General features: G+C 40.0%; 1 protein-coding gene across 1 annotated transcript in view; it reads right to left on the bottom strand.

Annotated features, from left to right (window-relative positions):
- Positions 1 to 920: 920 nt before the first annotated feature.
- Positions 921 to 12,242, bottom strand: part of CACNB1 (calcium voltage-gated channel auxiliary subunit beta 1) — a 70,936-nt gene continuing 59,614 nt past the window's right edge. The window contains exons 8-13 of the mRNA XM_081969751.1: positions 10,447 to 10,527; positions 8,808 to 8,866; positions 8,225 to 8,334; positions 6,192 to 6,343; positions 4,807 to 4,902; positions 921 to 4,017 (exon numbers count right to left, since the gene is read on the bottom strand). Coding sequence (XP_081825877.1) covers positions 3,724 to 4,017; positions 4,807 to 4,902; positions 6,192 to 6,343; positions 8,225 to 8,334; positions 8,808 to 8,866; positions 10,447 to 10,527 — 792 coding nt within the window. The 3' untranslated portion in view covers positions 921 to 3,723. The remainder of the gene's footprint in view (positions 4,018 to 4,806; positions 4,903 to 6,191; positions 6,344 to 8,224; positions 8,335 to 8,807; positions 8,867 to 10,446; positions 10,528 to 12,242) is intronic.

Genomic DNA, 12,242 nt, shown 5'->3' with positions numbered 1-12,242 from the left:
TCCAGAAGCTGTTTGGCTTTGGCTGGGAACAGTAACGAAGATCCAGTCTATGGTCACTGTCCACTCCAGCCGTTCCCCAAGCATTTGGGGTAATTTGAGGCACCAGCGGAGACCAATCTTCTCCCTGTCCTCAGAGACTCTGTCCCCACCCTTCCAGCCCTGAAGTATAAAGAAGCATTTAAGGACAGTGTGATTCTTCATGATCTTGTGGGAAAGCCCAGGCAGTGCTGCTGGCAGGGAGAGGATGTTAAAGAAGTTGTTGGCACAAATGGCAAAGGGGGGATGGAGGGAGTCCCCAGACAAGGAAGGATGTTGAGTTACAGGCCTGGTCAATGAGGGTGTGGCTTTGGGGGTGCAAAAACTACAGCCATCAAACTCTTCCTGTAGGGCTGAAGGCCAATCTTTTAGGAACAGCCTCTGCCCTCAGTGGCTCTCAGCTGCCACCCCCAAAGGTCTGAGTGGAAACAAGCTTCTCTCTAGGTGGATAAAAACCCATCCTTGAGGCCTTAACGGATATAAGCATCACGCCCCCATTCTTCCATATTGTTTTGGTTATGACTTAGAACTTCCACCTCTTCCTCTTCCTGGCAGTAGCGTTCCCTCCCTTTGCCCCGCCCACGCAGAGACCGATTATGGTTTTGTCGGTCAGGCTCCTCGGCTTCCAGGGAGCCTTGGCACTGGGGGGTACGATGACCGCGGCCCTGGAAGTGATGAGGCTCAGGTTCTTCAGCCTCCCAGGCGCCTTGGCGGTGACTCAGGCAAGGAGGCTCCGGCTCCTCATAAGGGTCAGTTTCAATGTCCATGCAGGAATCCGTTGGATCGGTGTAAGCAGAATCACGACTGCCCGGCATCTCTGAATCAAAGGTGTCTTGTCGGGAAAGGCCTCGGGCAGCCAAGTGAGAAGGAGGCACCATTGAACGGATGTGGCCATGCCCCACTGGCTGCCCTGTGTAGCTGTGGAGGCCAGGATGCTCGGGGTCATGAGGCTCCTCCCCATGCACCAAATAGGGTCCCTGATTGAAAGAAGCAGATATCGCACACCATGCAAACGAACAGAAGAAAAAGATAAAACAATGTTAGTGCAGCCACCACACAGCAGCAGTAGTAATATCCTCCAACTGGTTAGAATGAGACATTCTTGAACTCTAGTCTTGTGAATCACCCTAGATTTAAGAAAGCAGTCAGCATTTCATCTCCCCAGGCCAAGACAGACCATTTCCTTTGGCAGCATTTCCTCTTCTTTCTCCCCAAGCAGATGAACAAGAAAATCCTCATGCATCTTAATGCCAAAGAAACTTGCAAAGAAATAAAGATGGACAATTGAGGGACTGAGAAATTAGGGGTGTCAGAAAAGAGATTTGGAACAGTAGTGCTGCTGGTTAATTATAAAGTCCAGACTTAATGGCGTAAAGTGTACTTTTAGGCAATAATGTATATTACTTCACTTACTTCAACAGAAAACATACCATGCTGTATTTTGGCTCTCCAAACTAGGATCTAGAATTTTGCCCCCAAATTCTTCCCTGAATGGCATCACCAGGAAAAAAGGAAATAGCTTCAGAGAAGAATGTTAGTTCTGGCATGTTGTCAGAAATTGCTGTTTAGATGTAGTTTTGGACAGATTTTGCAGAATCAATGTGAACTAGAACAGGAATGAGAATTTTCTGGCCCTCCAATTGGATTTTTCTCACCACTACTCCTTCTTCCAGATTTGGCTATGTTTCATTCCTTGTGACATACATACATACATACATACATACATACATACATACATACATACATACATACATACACACACACACACATACACACACACACACACACACATGTACATGCACACATGTAGTTATTTAGGGAAAAATGAGACTTTTTTATTGTTTCTATAATGTTAGAAAGACTTACCATCCAGTTTGATAACCTGCAAGATTTCAGCATATATAGCTCAAGATGAACTGGCAGCAAAATTGCTCTGCAGGTAGTCCTCAACTTACAACCACAACTGAGCCCAACATTTCCGTTAAGTGAGGCAATTGTTAAGTACGTTTTCCCCAATTTTTAGGCCTTTCTTGCCACAGTTGTTAAATGACTCACTGCAGTTGTTCAGTTAGTAGCACAATTGTTTCGTGAATCTACTTACCCATTGATTTTGCTTATCAGAATGTCAAAAAAAGTGACTCTTGAACACTGCAACCATCATAAATGAGTCAGTTGCCAAGTGTCTGAATTTTGATCACATGCCCATGGGGAGGCTGCAACAGGTGTAAGTGTGAAAAATGGTCAAAGGTCACTTTTTTCAATGCTGTTGTAACTTCAAATGGTCACTAAATGAATTGATGTAAGTCGACGACTACTTGTACCTAGATTTTGGTCAAGTTCTGACACAATGCCATTTATATAGATAATTAGTAGATCATTAATCTATTGAGTCTCATCATGCAGACCCATAAAAAAGCAAGGGAGGCCAATTGGAGAAAGGAACAACTTAAGGATGAGCTTCATAAATATGTTTACCACTTCAGAGCCTGCACTTTTCTAAAACAAAACGCATGTGACATTTTTCATCATATACTCAAACATCTATTTGAAACAAGGAAAGCTCAAGTTTCTGAATGATAGGAACAGATTACCTTCATTCCTGAAAAAATATTATAGTCATGGTGCAAATTCGTATTTTCAACTAAAGGAAGAAACATATTAGATGAGCCTCATACCAGAAGTTAGTTTACTAGGTGCAAAGATGAGGGTCCTAGTAAAAGTAAAAAGATAAGACATTGCATAATGTGATGTGGAAGATGCCAATTTTGACAAAATGGGGTGCTGATTCTGATAGATTAGTGTTGCCGCCTTGTCTACTAATTGCTTGGGAAGCTAGAAGGGACATTGTTTGATAAGTTGCAACAATGATTAAGTTTTTAGACAGTATATCTAAAGACAGTATATCTTTAGACAGGAGAGGCAGTAGTAGTGGGTTTTCTTAGATAATCTCACTCCACTGAAGCTTCCCCAACCTTGGTGTATTCTAGATGTGCTGAAGCTCAACACAGAGAATTTTCAGCGCACTGAAAATTCACTCAGTTGAGTTGATACCAATACATCTGAGGAGTATCAAATTGGAGAATAATGACCTTTTGAGTACAGCCCTTGTCTACATTCTCATACACTGTTTAGGAATACAATAGGAACATAGCATGGCAGAGGAGGTGAATGGTAGTGCAAATTCGTCCAGAAAAAAATGGCAACCATGGGTACCTTTGTGGCATAGTAACCCAGCTTCTGCATTCATGTACGTACATTTGCAAAAAGCTTGGTCAATTCCTGCATGGCTTGTCAAGAAAGTGAAGGAAAATGAATGCTTTTTTTATGGCTTCTATGATACCATTTTACCATGATTAAGATAAACTGCAATATCTTCCCTCCAGACCCAACATTCTTAGCTCAGTGTCCTAGCAAGTAATGCTTGTTAGGACAAAGGCAGGGGAAGATGTAGGAAACCACACAACGCTATCCTTTCAACAAAATTAGCGTAAATTTTGAAAAGACGGAAGGATCCTTAGCAGAGAGATTCATCAGAGAAGTGTAAGGCAGAGAGCAGAAGAAGAAACATAGAGTGATCACCTTCACTAAACAGCAGTACTAACAGTCATTTGAGGGCAAGTGGGAGCCTTGTTGATGGGTCTCCCTTATTTCTTCTTTCTGGAGCAACATCCCCGTTTTCCCAGAAAGCTATAATTCATGTTCTTCAACCCGGATAGCTCCACTCAGCCCCTCGTCTAGGCTGCCCCTCCCACCCCAGAACCCCAGGTTGCGCTTCAGGGAGGTCAGCACTTGTACCTGGAGGTTGGAGACCGGGGCAGGGCTCGCAGCCAAGGCAGCAGTTGCCATGGTGCGGGTTAGCAATGGATTGGGTGGATTACTGCTAGGAGGATGGGTGGCCTTCCAGTAGGCTTCCAGGTACTCAGCCAGGTGTTCACAAGCATCTTCCAATTGGTTTTCATCCAGAATGATGTCAAACATTTCCTGCAGAAAAATAGGATGAAGAGTAGCAGTAAATTGGTCCAATGAGAGAAATAGAGAGATGGTGTAGGGGTGGGAAATGGGATGGAATATCAGGAGCAGCAGTAAGCAAAGGAAGTAGACAGATCTTATGAATAGAAGCCAGTGGGCTGTAGTAGTAGGTATTTAAAAACACAATCTTCTCCAATTTCCAGAGGGTAAACCTTGGGAGATGACAACGAAAAGTTGAAGAGGAGACCTACAACGTGATCTTTATGTACCACCTAAGTTTACTTAAATCCTTCAGATACAATAAAAGATACTATCCCATTACTATATTGAAAAACTATTCTGGTGCAAGTGCAATGACCATTGTAACAAAGAAATAGGGAACTATATATTGCTATTTTTTACTAGTGGTAAAATAGTTTTTGGTCAGCCCTTCCTCTGTATGAACATGCTGGCCAAGCGTATTAGGAATTGTAATCCATTATCACTGAAAATCACCAATAAAAATGACTAGGCTACACAGGATGCTAAGCACCGAAGAGTCATAATAACTTCCCTATTTGGCTTACTTTGTAAGCATGGGCAAAGATACAGATCAAGAACTTATCAAAGGAATGGAATATCACAACAGAAGCTGAAATGTGAAGTTTGGTAACTACAAAGATAAGAGCAGTGATGGTGGTGGGAAGAAGGCCAAATGCTTCATTTGCATGGTATAACTGCGATTGGAAACATAAAAGGAAGGGAGAGAATAGTTGAAGGAGTCCTGACCATTAGGCTGCTGCATCCGGTGTGAGAACTTACTGGGGGACATTGTGCCAACTTGTCTGATGCCACCATTTGCACATTCAAGTGCTTGGCCTGGGATTTACCTCTAGATTTCACCAACCTTTGCAGCACCTGTTGGAGGAAGAATGGGAGAAAGATAAGTCAGGGCCCAAAAGAATGGAGACAGGATCAGAACAAACCAATTATTAAAAGGGAGGAAGATACTTCCAAGGAACTTTTGCTATCATCCTTCTCCCGAGGGAACCCTTGCAATTGTATGAACATTTATTTATAGAGAAAAGATATTCCCCTGAACACAGAGCCTTTATTCATCAGAGTAAATAGTCCCAGGAAGAAGATTACATTTCACATTGTGGAGATGAAGTAGCAATTTAGAGTGGATAGATTGGAGTGATAATAGAGCAATGTTTTGCCTTCTGCATCCTGTCTTCATTTCCTAGCATTTCATGTAAAAATGATTGTGTCTCTTCTTGACATCTTAAATAACTCCTTTGAGCCTGAAGAGTTTCTGAAGTATTTGGGGCAGTGATCTAATGTGTCACAAGTTATTTCCTTATGTGCAGTTGCTTTGAAAAGAAGCAAACAAAAGAAGCTACACATGAATTTGTATGAACCATATGATGTCTTTACATTTAACAGAGCATAATTCCACTTATGGATGATCACCCTCAATTTTAAGCAAGGTATGCTCAAAATAAGATCAAGTTTTTGAAAAGAGAAAACATGAAACACAGATAGCCTGGGGTGAAAACTGGAAAACTCTTTGGTCAACAAACAACAAGGGAAAAACATAACTAATGAAAAGTAAGAAAATAAGGTTATGAAACATACAAAAGGTTACACATTTCTGATCATCTGAGAAATATTATATTTTTATTTTCTAAGCTGTTTAACATCTTCCCCTTTAAGAACAGAACTTCTGCAGGAATAAATCAACAAAAAAGTGCTGTAATTCATTAGAGACAACACAGGATTTTCATGCAAATGTTCACAAATTCAATACCTGATACCAAAAGGACTGGAAAAGATTCCTTCCTGAAATCATGGAGAACAGTGGCAGTCAATGAAAATAGCGCAAGGTAAGTGCACCACTGGTTCAGTTCCATAATTTCTGGCTTCTATGTAACTTGCACATTCTCCTCTATAATTTAGCACTAACCAGTTTCCAAAAGATATTAACAATTTGTGTCAAAAGTATTCATATATCACTTATGCACTCCTTCTGAGATTAAACATTCCTATACACTATTCTCACCTGCACATGCCCCATGAAGTACATAAGAATTTTCAAATTTCTTTTGGCACCAAGTCCCTCTATGACCACCCACCTTTCTTTCCCAAGCCAGGTGGAAGGTAATTTGTTAGTAGAAGCAGGTTGACAAAAAAGGAAATGTGTTCACCTTTGGGGAAGATATCTTGATGTAGACAATAATAGGTGCTAATGAGGTCTTGGAGAGTTGAGCTGGATGATTAATGGTGTCTGCATCCAAGGCAACCAGTTGTAACGTTCGAGCCAATTCAAAGATGCGCTCTATCTCGCTCTGCACTTCAGCTGTCAAGGCAGAGAGCAAGCAGCAAAGAAGAAGACAAGGTCAGCACTGCCATGGGAAAAAATAGCAGCAAGATTCAACTGCCCTGTGATAGTTCTAAAACAATCTTTCTCAACCTTGTTAGCTTCTGAAGAACTGGACATTCCAATTATGGAATTCTGAGAAATGATATCAAACAAAAGGAAAGCAACAGATTTGGGAATATCTTTACTGTTCCCTTTTGTAGTATCTATTCAATGCATGAAATGTAATCAGTTATTTTATGTTAAACTGACAGTTTGATTTAAAGCTATTCCTCAAATGAAGAAAAGTGAAGTAGCTCCTAGCCACAAGAAGCAAGTTTGAAGCATAAATAAGAAAGCTAAGTTTTGATTCACAAAGCCTGATCCAGGAGGATATCCCCCACAGCATTAATAGGAAGAATCTAGTCCTTCCTCATCGCTTCTAGGATAATTTTTAGTGAAGTTTATGCCATGTTAGGACAGTAATGTGGGAAATAACACCATGTGGAAATGCTACCTGTAGTCCATTGTGATCTCCTTGTTTTAAATATTGCTGTTTGTGTTTATTTTTTCTTTTAAGTTTTCAATTTAAGTCCAATTGTATGGAACTCCCAGAATTTTCCAGGCAGCATGACCATTAGTGAGAATTCTGGGAGTCAAAGTCTACAAACCTGCAGGGTACCAAAATTGGAAATGGCAAATACAGAAAATAAATAAATAGATAAATAAATAAATTTAAATATAGAATCTGTAACCTTTTACAACCAAGTGATTTCTCTAACAGTGTTAGAGCATTAAGACTACTTACAGATATGTCCCACTGAATTTAACTGGTCTTCTCCCAAGTAAATATGCGTAGGGCTGCAACCAAAATATTAAGCATTGTTGCTGTCCTTATGATGGCCATGAACGTGGGGGGGGGGGGGCACATTCTTTTTTGGATTTGGTTTATTAAGATCTTAGGAAATGAATGAAAATGAAAAATGAGACTGATATGACTCTGCATTTTTCACTTCTCAAACACAATTAAAAATCCAAAAAAATGTTTTAAACATTTTAGCAAGAGTGAAACGTATTTATTGTTCTGGTTTTGAACACCCTCTGCCCCATTATCTTAAACATATTTCCCATGCTGAACTTAAGCAAGTTAAATTGGCACTTGGAAGGAACACTGGACAGCTTGTGAAGTTAAAGGTTACATACCCAAGACATCTGTATCAGGAGCACAGAAAGGAAGAGGATGCGCAGACACAAGGGAAGGAAAGTTGTGGGAAGGAGGGGGGAAAAAGAGAAGAGTGAGTCGAAGTCATTGGGAAGCAGCAGAAGATGCCTACAAGTCTGATGAGGTCACAACATGGGGAGGGATTAAAAATAGAGAAGGCTGCTGACAAACCCAACTGCTTTCTCCTTTTTCAATTGTTGTTTGAGAAGGAACATTCTTCCTCATACACAGAAGTGTATGTGGTTTAAAATGCACCCTATAATACTTCTGATACCATTGTCCATGCTCTGCATATTTTAGGCTGCCCCACTTCCATTCCTGAATATAGATAAATTCATGTTGTTGTAGAGACCATCCCAATGCCCTGCTCAAGGATTGGGTCAAAGGGGTTCTGTTAGGGAGAGGGGGGGGGGGGAAGAGGCAACACTACAAAAAAAGATACAAAATCAAGTAGCATCCAGGAAAAGATATTCTCAACTGATACAGATTAGAGTTAGACAAAGCTTAGGTACCATGCAAATGTTAGTGTAATGTGACTGCCTGCCTTCTCTTCCCTCCCACGATTTCAACAACAACAACAAGAAAAAACGATCCTGAGAATTTTTTTTTATAAGAAAGCAAAGATTTGAAGTTTTCTTTCAGGATCTCCTTAACCTTACCCAGACTGGAACGGGTACTGGAGCGCTCAATGATGGTGTGTTTGCTAGGATTGTTGAGGACTGAGCGCTTAGCCAGAGAGATATCAGCAGTCACACGTGTGATGGATATTCTGTAGAAGATACAGAGGGATGAATAGCTGAGGAAGCCAACTTCATTCGCCAGGTATTCCCATCAGATCACTAGGATGGTATTTCTGGCATTAGAACCAGAAAAAGAAATCTAAATATCTGCCAATGGAAGTTTAACAATCTCAGCCCAACCAAACTGAAACTGGTTTCTCTTCATCAATTAGGAAAGGAGTTTTTAACAAACCACGAAAAAATATCTAACTTCTTTCAGTTTTTATTTCAAAAAGAAACGTCTAACTTTCAGCTCCTGGAAGAAAGAGGGGAAAATGTTTTGTAGTCAGTAAAATGCAGGAAAACTTGTAGAAATTCTGGAAGGCAGAAACTCTGTACCAACCCTCCCATATCTTATGACCTCTACTTGGATTTTTTCCTGAAATCACATAGATGTGGCCATAAGATTTCCAGGTTTCCCCCAAGACCTCTCTTCCCCCCCCACCAAAGCTCCTGTTCACACCTGCCATCAAATCGGCGTTTCAAGAAATCAAATAAGGCTTTCTGCATCATGTCTGTCACCTAGGAAGATAAAAGGGAAGGGAAGAAGAGGTACACAGAAGTTAGTATCCAAAAGTTTGTATATTTGCAAAGTAAGATGGGTGCAAAGTTTTATGTCAGCATTTGATAAAAAATTGTCCAACAGACTATGAATGTAAAACTCTTGGGATATGTTGCAGTTTAATTGCCAACTGATACAGTCTGTGTTCTCTGCATGAATGGATATCCTTTTGGATTCAAAAACTAGGCCTAGAATTAAGGAGAAATTTCTTGATAGTTAAAACTATTAATCAGTGGAACAACTTGCCTCCATAAGTTGTGGGTGCTCCAACCCTGGGAGTTTTAAAGAATAGATTGGACAATCCTTTATTTGAAGTGGTATAGAGTTTCATGCCTGAGCAGGGGGATGGAGTAGAAGACTAGAAGATCTCCAACTCTATTATTCTGTTATTCTGTAACTAGGTTCATATAGCAAAGTGTGATTTGCATAACCATGTACAACTGCATTCATATAGAGCTGAGCCATAATACTTCCCAGAAGTATTTGGAATGACAGTTTATAAATGTGATGGATGATATATAAGGTGACAGACAGACAGACAGACAGACAGACAGACAGATATGGACAGACACACACACACACACACACACACACACACTGTAGTTGGATTCGTGCAAAATATTACTGCAAAATCAAATCCAACATTCTTCTGTAATAATTTTAATTTTTATTTTGATTGATTCTGCTCAAGAAACAGGAAGAGAGAATTATTAATCTAAATAAAAGTATTACAATTTAGTTTTCTGCTTTTTAATTGTTATAAGAATTCACTTTAACATTTTTGTGGGGAAAGGAAAGTGTAAAACACTAAAAGTGAGTTTAGATTGATAATGTAAAGATTAGATAAATCAATTATATCAGAAAGGAAATGAGTGTGTCTGGGCAAACAATTGATAGAAACATTCACAATCTATTCTAAACATCTGATTGACAACTTTGAAAGATCTTTCATCTTTCTATTTTAAATGAAAATTTCAAGGTTCAATAGTGTTCTATTTCCCAACCATTTATCCTTGAAAATAGTGTAGCGAGCCATTGGGAAGAATGGGAAAATCATTTATAGAATCATGGGTCAAAAGGGGAGCAAAGTTGAGATGAGCTACATTAAGATGAGGCATCAGCTCACTCAAATGCATGGAAGGAAGTTGGATTGGAGTGACTTTTTTAGGAGTTAAGATTGTATTCAGCATTTGATGTTCCACATGAAACCACAAGTCAAAAAATGAGCAAAAAGTGGACTGGGAGCACATTTGATTTAACTTCGTTTAAAGACTATATCTAATGATTTCCCAGTTCTGTTATAAATTAAACTTTTGGAGCTGTTCTACGGACTGCACCACAGCTTGTAAAAGCTACATACTATTCAATGGTTTCAGGAGATGTATCTCAAATTTGAACAATGAATTGGTAGATGAAAAAGATGTCTGTTGGCCCTTTGGATATGTTTCCAGCTTCCCGGTAAAGTAACCCAACTCCTCCATATTATTTTCCCCACATCACCATTAATCCCACTCTGCACCTCACATGCTCTATGCCTCACCTCATATCCTTTCAAAGATGGGCCCACAAGAATGATTGGCCGCATAGAAGGAACTACATCATATGGTGGCACATGCTCTGTCTGAGGGCAAAGAAGAATAAAATATTAGGTTTGCTCTTGATTATTAACCCATGCTTCCAGATTCTCACAATATCAATCTCTACTTTGTGGGGATCCCCAGAGCTTGGCACTCTCTCCATTCAGTTTAACATCTACATGAAGCTGCTGAATGAAGTAATCTGGTGGCATGGCATAATGTATTATCAGTATGCCCATAACACATGGCTTTATATCTCTACCCTTGGCCAACCGAATAATGATATGGAGGTTCTTAGTATCTGGAGGCTATTGAAATCTGGATGAGGAAAAATGGGCTTCAACTCAACCCTAGCAAGTAGTTCTGGGTTCAATGGTCACCAAGTCCTGAGGACTTTCCATTGCTTGTCCTGGATGAACGCAGAAAACAGTGTGCAATTTGGGAACCCCGTGGACTGGCAGCTCCTATTCAAAAAATAGGTGGTGAACATAACAGAAGGTCTTTGGACCACTTGATGTTGTGCATTACAAGTGGTCCTTGACTTATGACAACAACTGAACCCAGAATCTCAGTAATTAAATTTCTGGGAAACCTTCGCCTGATGTGATATTTTATAAGCTTACTTACCGATTTTTGCTTCTGCTTGGCTATGTCCAGTGATCGCCATTAATGGTTGGGGTGGGGATAGGAATATGGGAATGGGAGAAGGAACAGGCAAGAGAAAAAACAAACAGGGCATGCGTGTTACTGACAGCTCACACTTGCAGAAGCAAAGGTAGGCACAGGAAGGAAAGGGAGAAAAAAACTAGGGCCAAGAAAAACAGGATACTGGCTGTTTTTCAGTATTAGTAAATTTATCCTCGTACCCACTAGTGGTGTGGGGAAAAACCTTCCATCAAGCATCCAGTTTGATCTCTCTTCTCCTTACTCTTCTTGCTCATGGCAGTCCATAGTACTAAAGAGCAATGGAGGAATCCTTTTGCTCCTTAAGGCAAAGAAAAACTTTATCCCTCTCCCTCCAGTTCCAGAACCCACACAAACTTAGAAGTTAAACTTCAAGTCCGACAATGCGATAAGATTATCATCATCATCATCTGTAAGGCCAGATAGCTGATATAGGGGCAAAGATGCAGGATAAGCTTTTTCATACATGCAACTCAATCTTCCAAAATTGCCAAGGAGGTGCTTTCTCAAACTATTTATACTTCCATCTGAAAAACTTTGAAAGTTATTTCTGGAGAAAGGCAGCTAGTAAAGACAGCTAAGCACCCCCTTCACTCTTCTTCATAGCAAACTATCATTTGGCTATTAATGTGACATGTAATTTAGTCTTCCAACACTTCCCAACCTGTATCTTGAATTGGTTTAACAATTAGGCTCCAGGTTATTTTCTTCCCCTCTTTCTAAGGAAGGCTCTGAATAGGCACATTTCATATTCAGAGGTATCAAAAGAAGAGAATATTTGTATAGAACTGTACAGAATATTCAGTGTATAGAACAGAATGTATAAAACAGAATATTCATGAATATGGAATGCTCCAATAGCTTTTTCTCTCCGGAGAAAAAGAACATTCATAGTACTGAATGTGCTCAAGAGCATCACCACATTCAGTGCTACGATGTTTCTCTTTATCTGGAGAGGAAAAAGTATTAGAAATTTCATATTCATGCTTATTATGGAATGGTTATGACCAACATGATGCCTTAATCCCATATCTATATTACAGGGAACTGCAGAATTATTTCACCCATTTGCTAT

This window comes from Natrix helvetica (assembly GCF_964273705.1).
Source record: "Natrix helvetica genome assembly, chromosome: Z".
Lineage (NCBI taxonomy): Eukaryota > Metazoa > Chordata > Lepidosauria > Squamata > Natricidae > Natrix > Natrix helvetica.
Note: the sequence above shows the minus strand (reverse complement) of the source record. Positions and strands in the feature narration are given on the sequence as shown.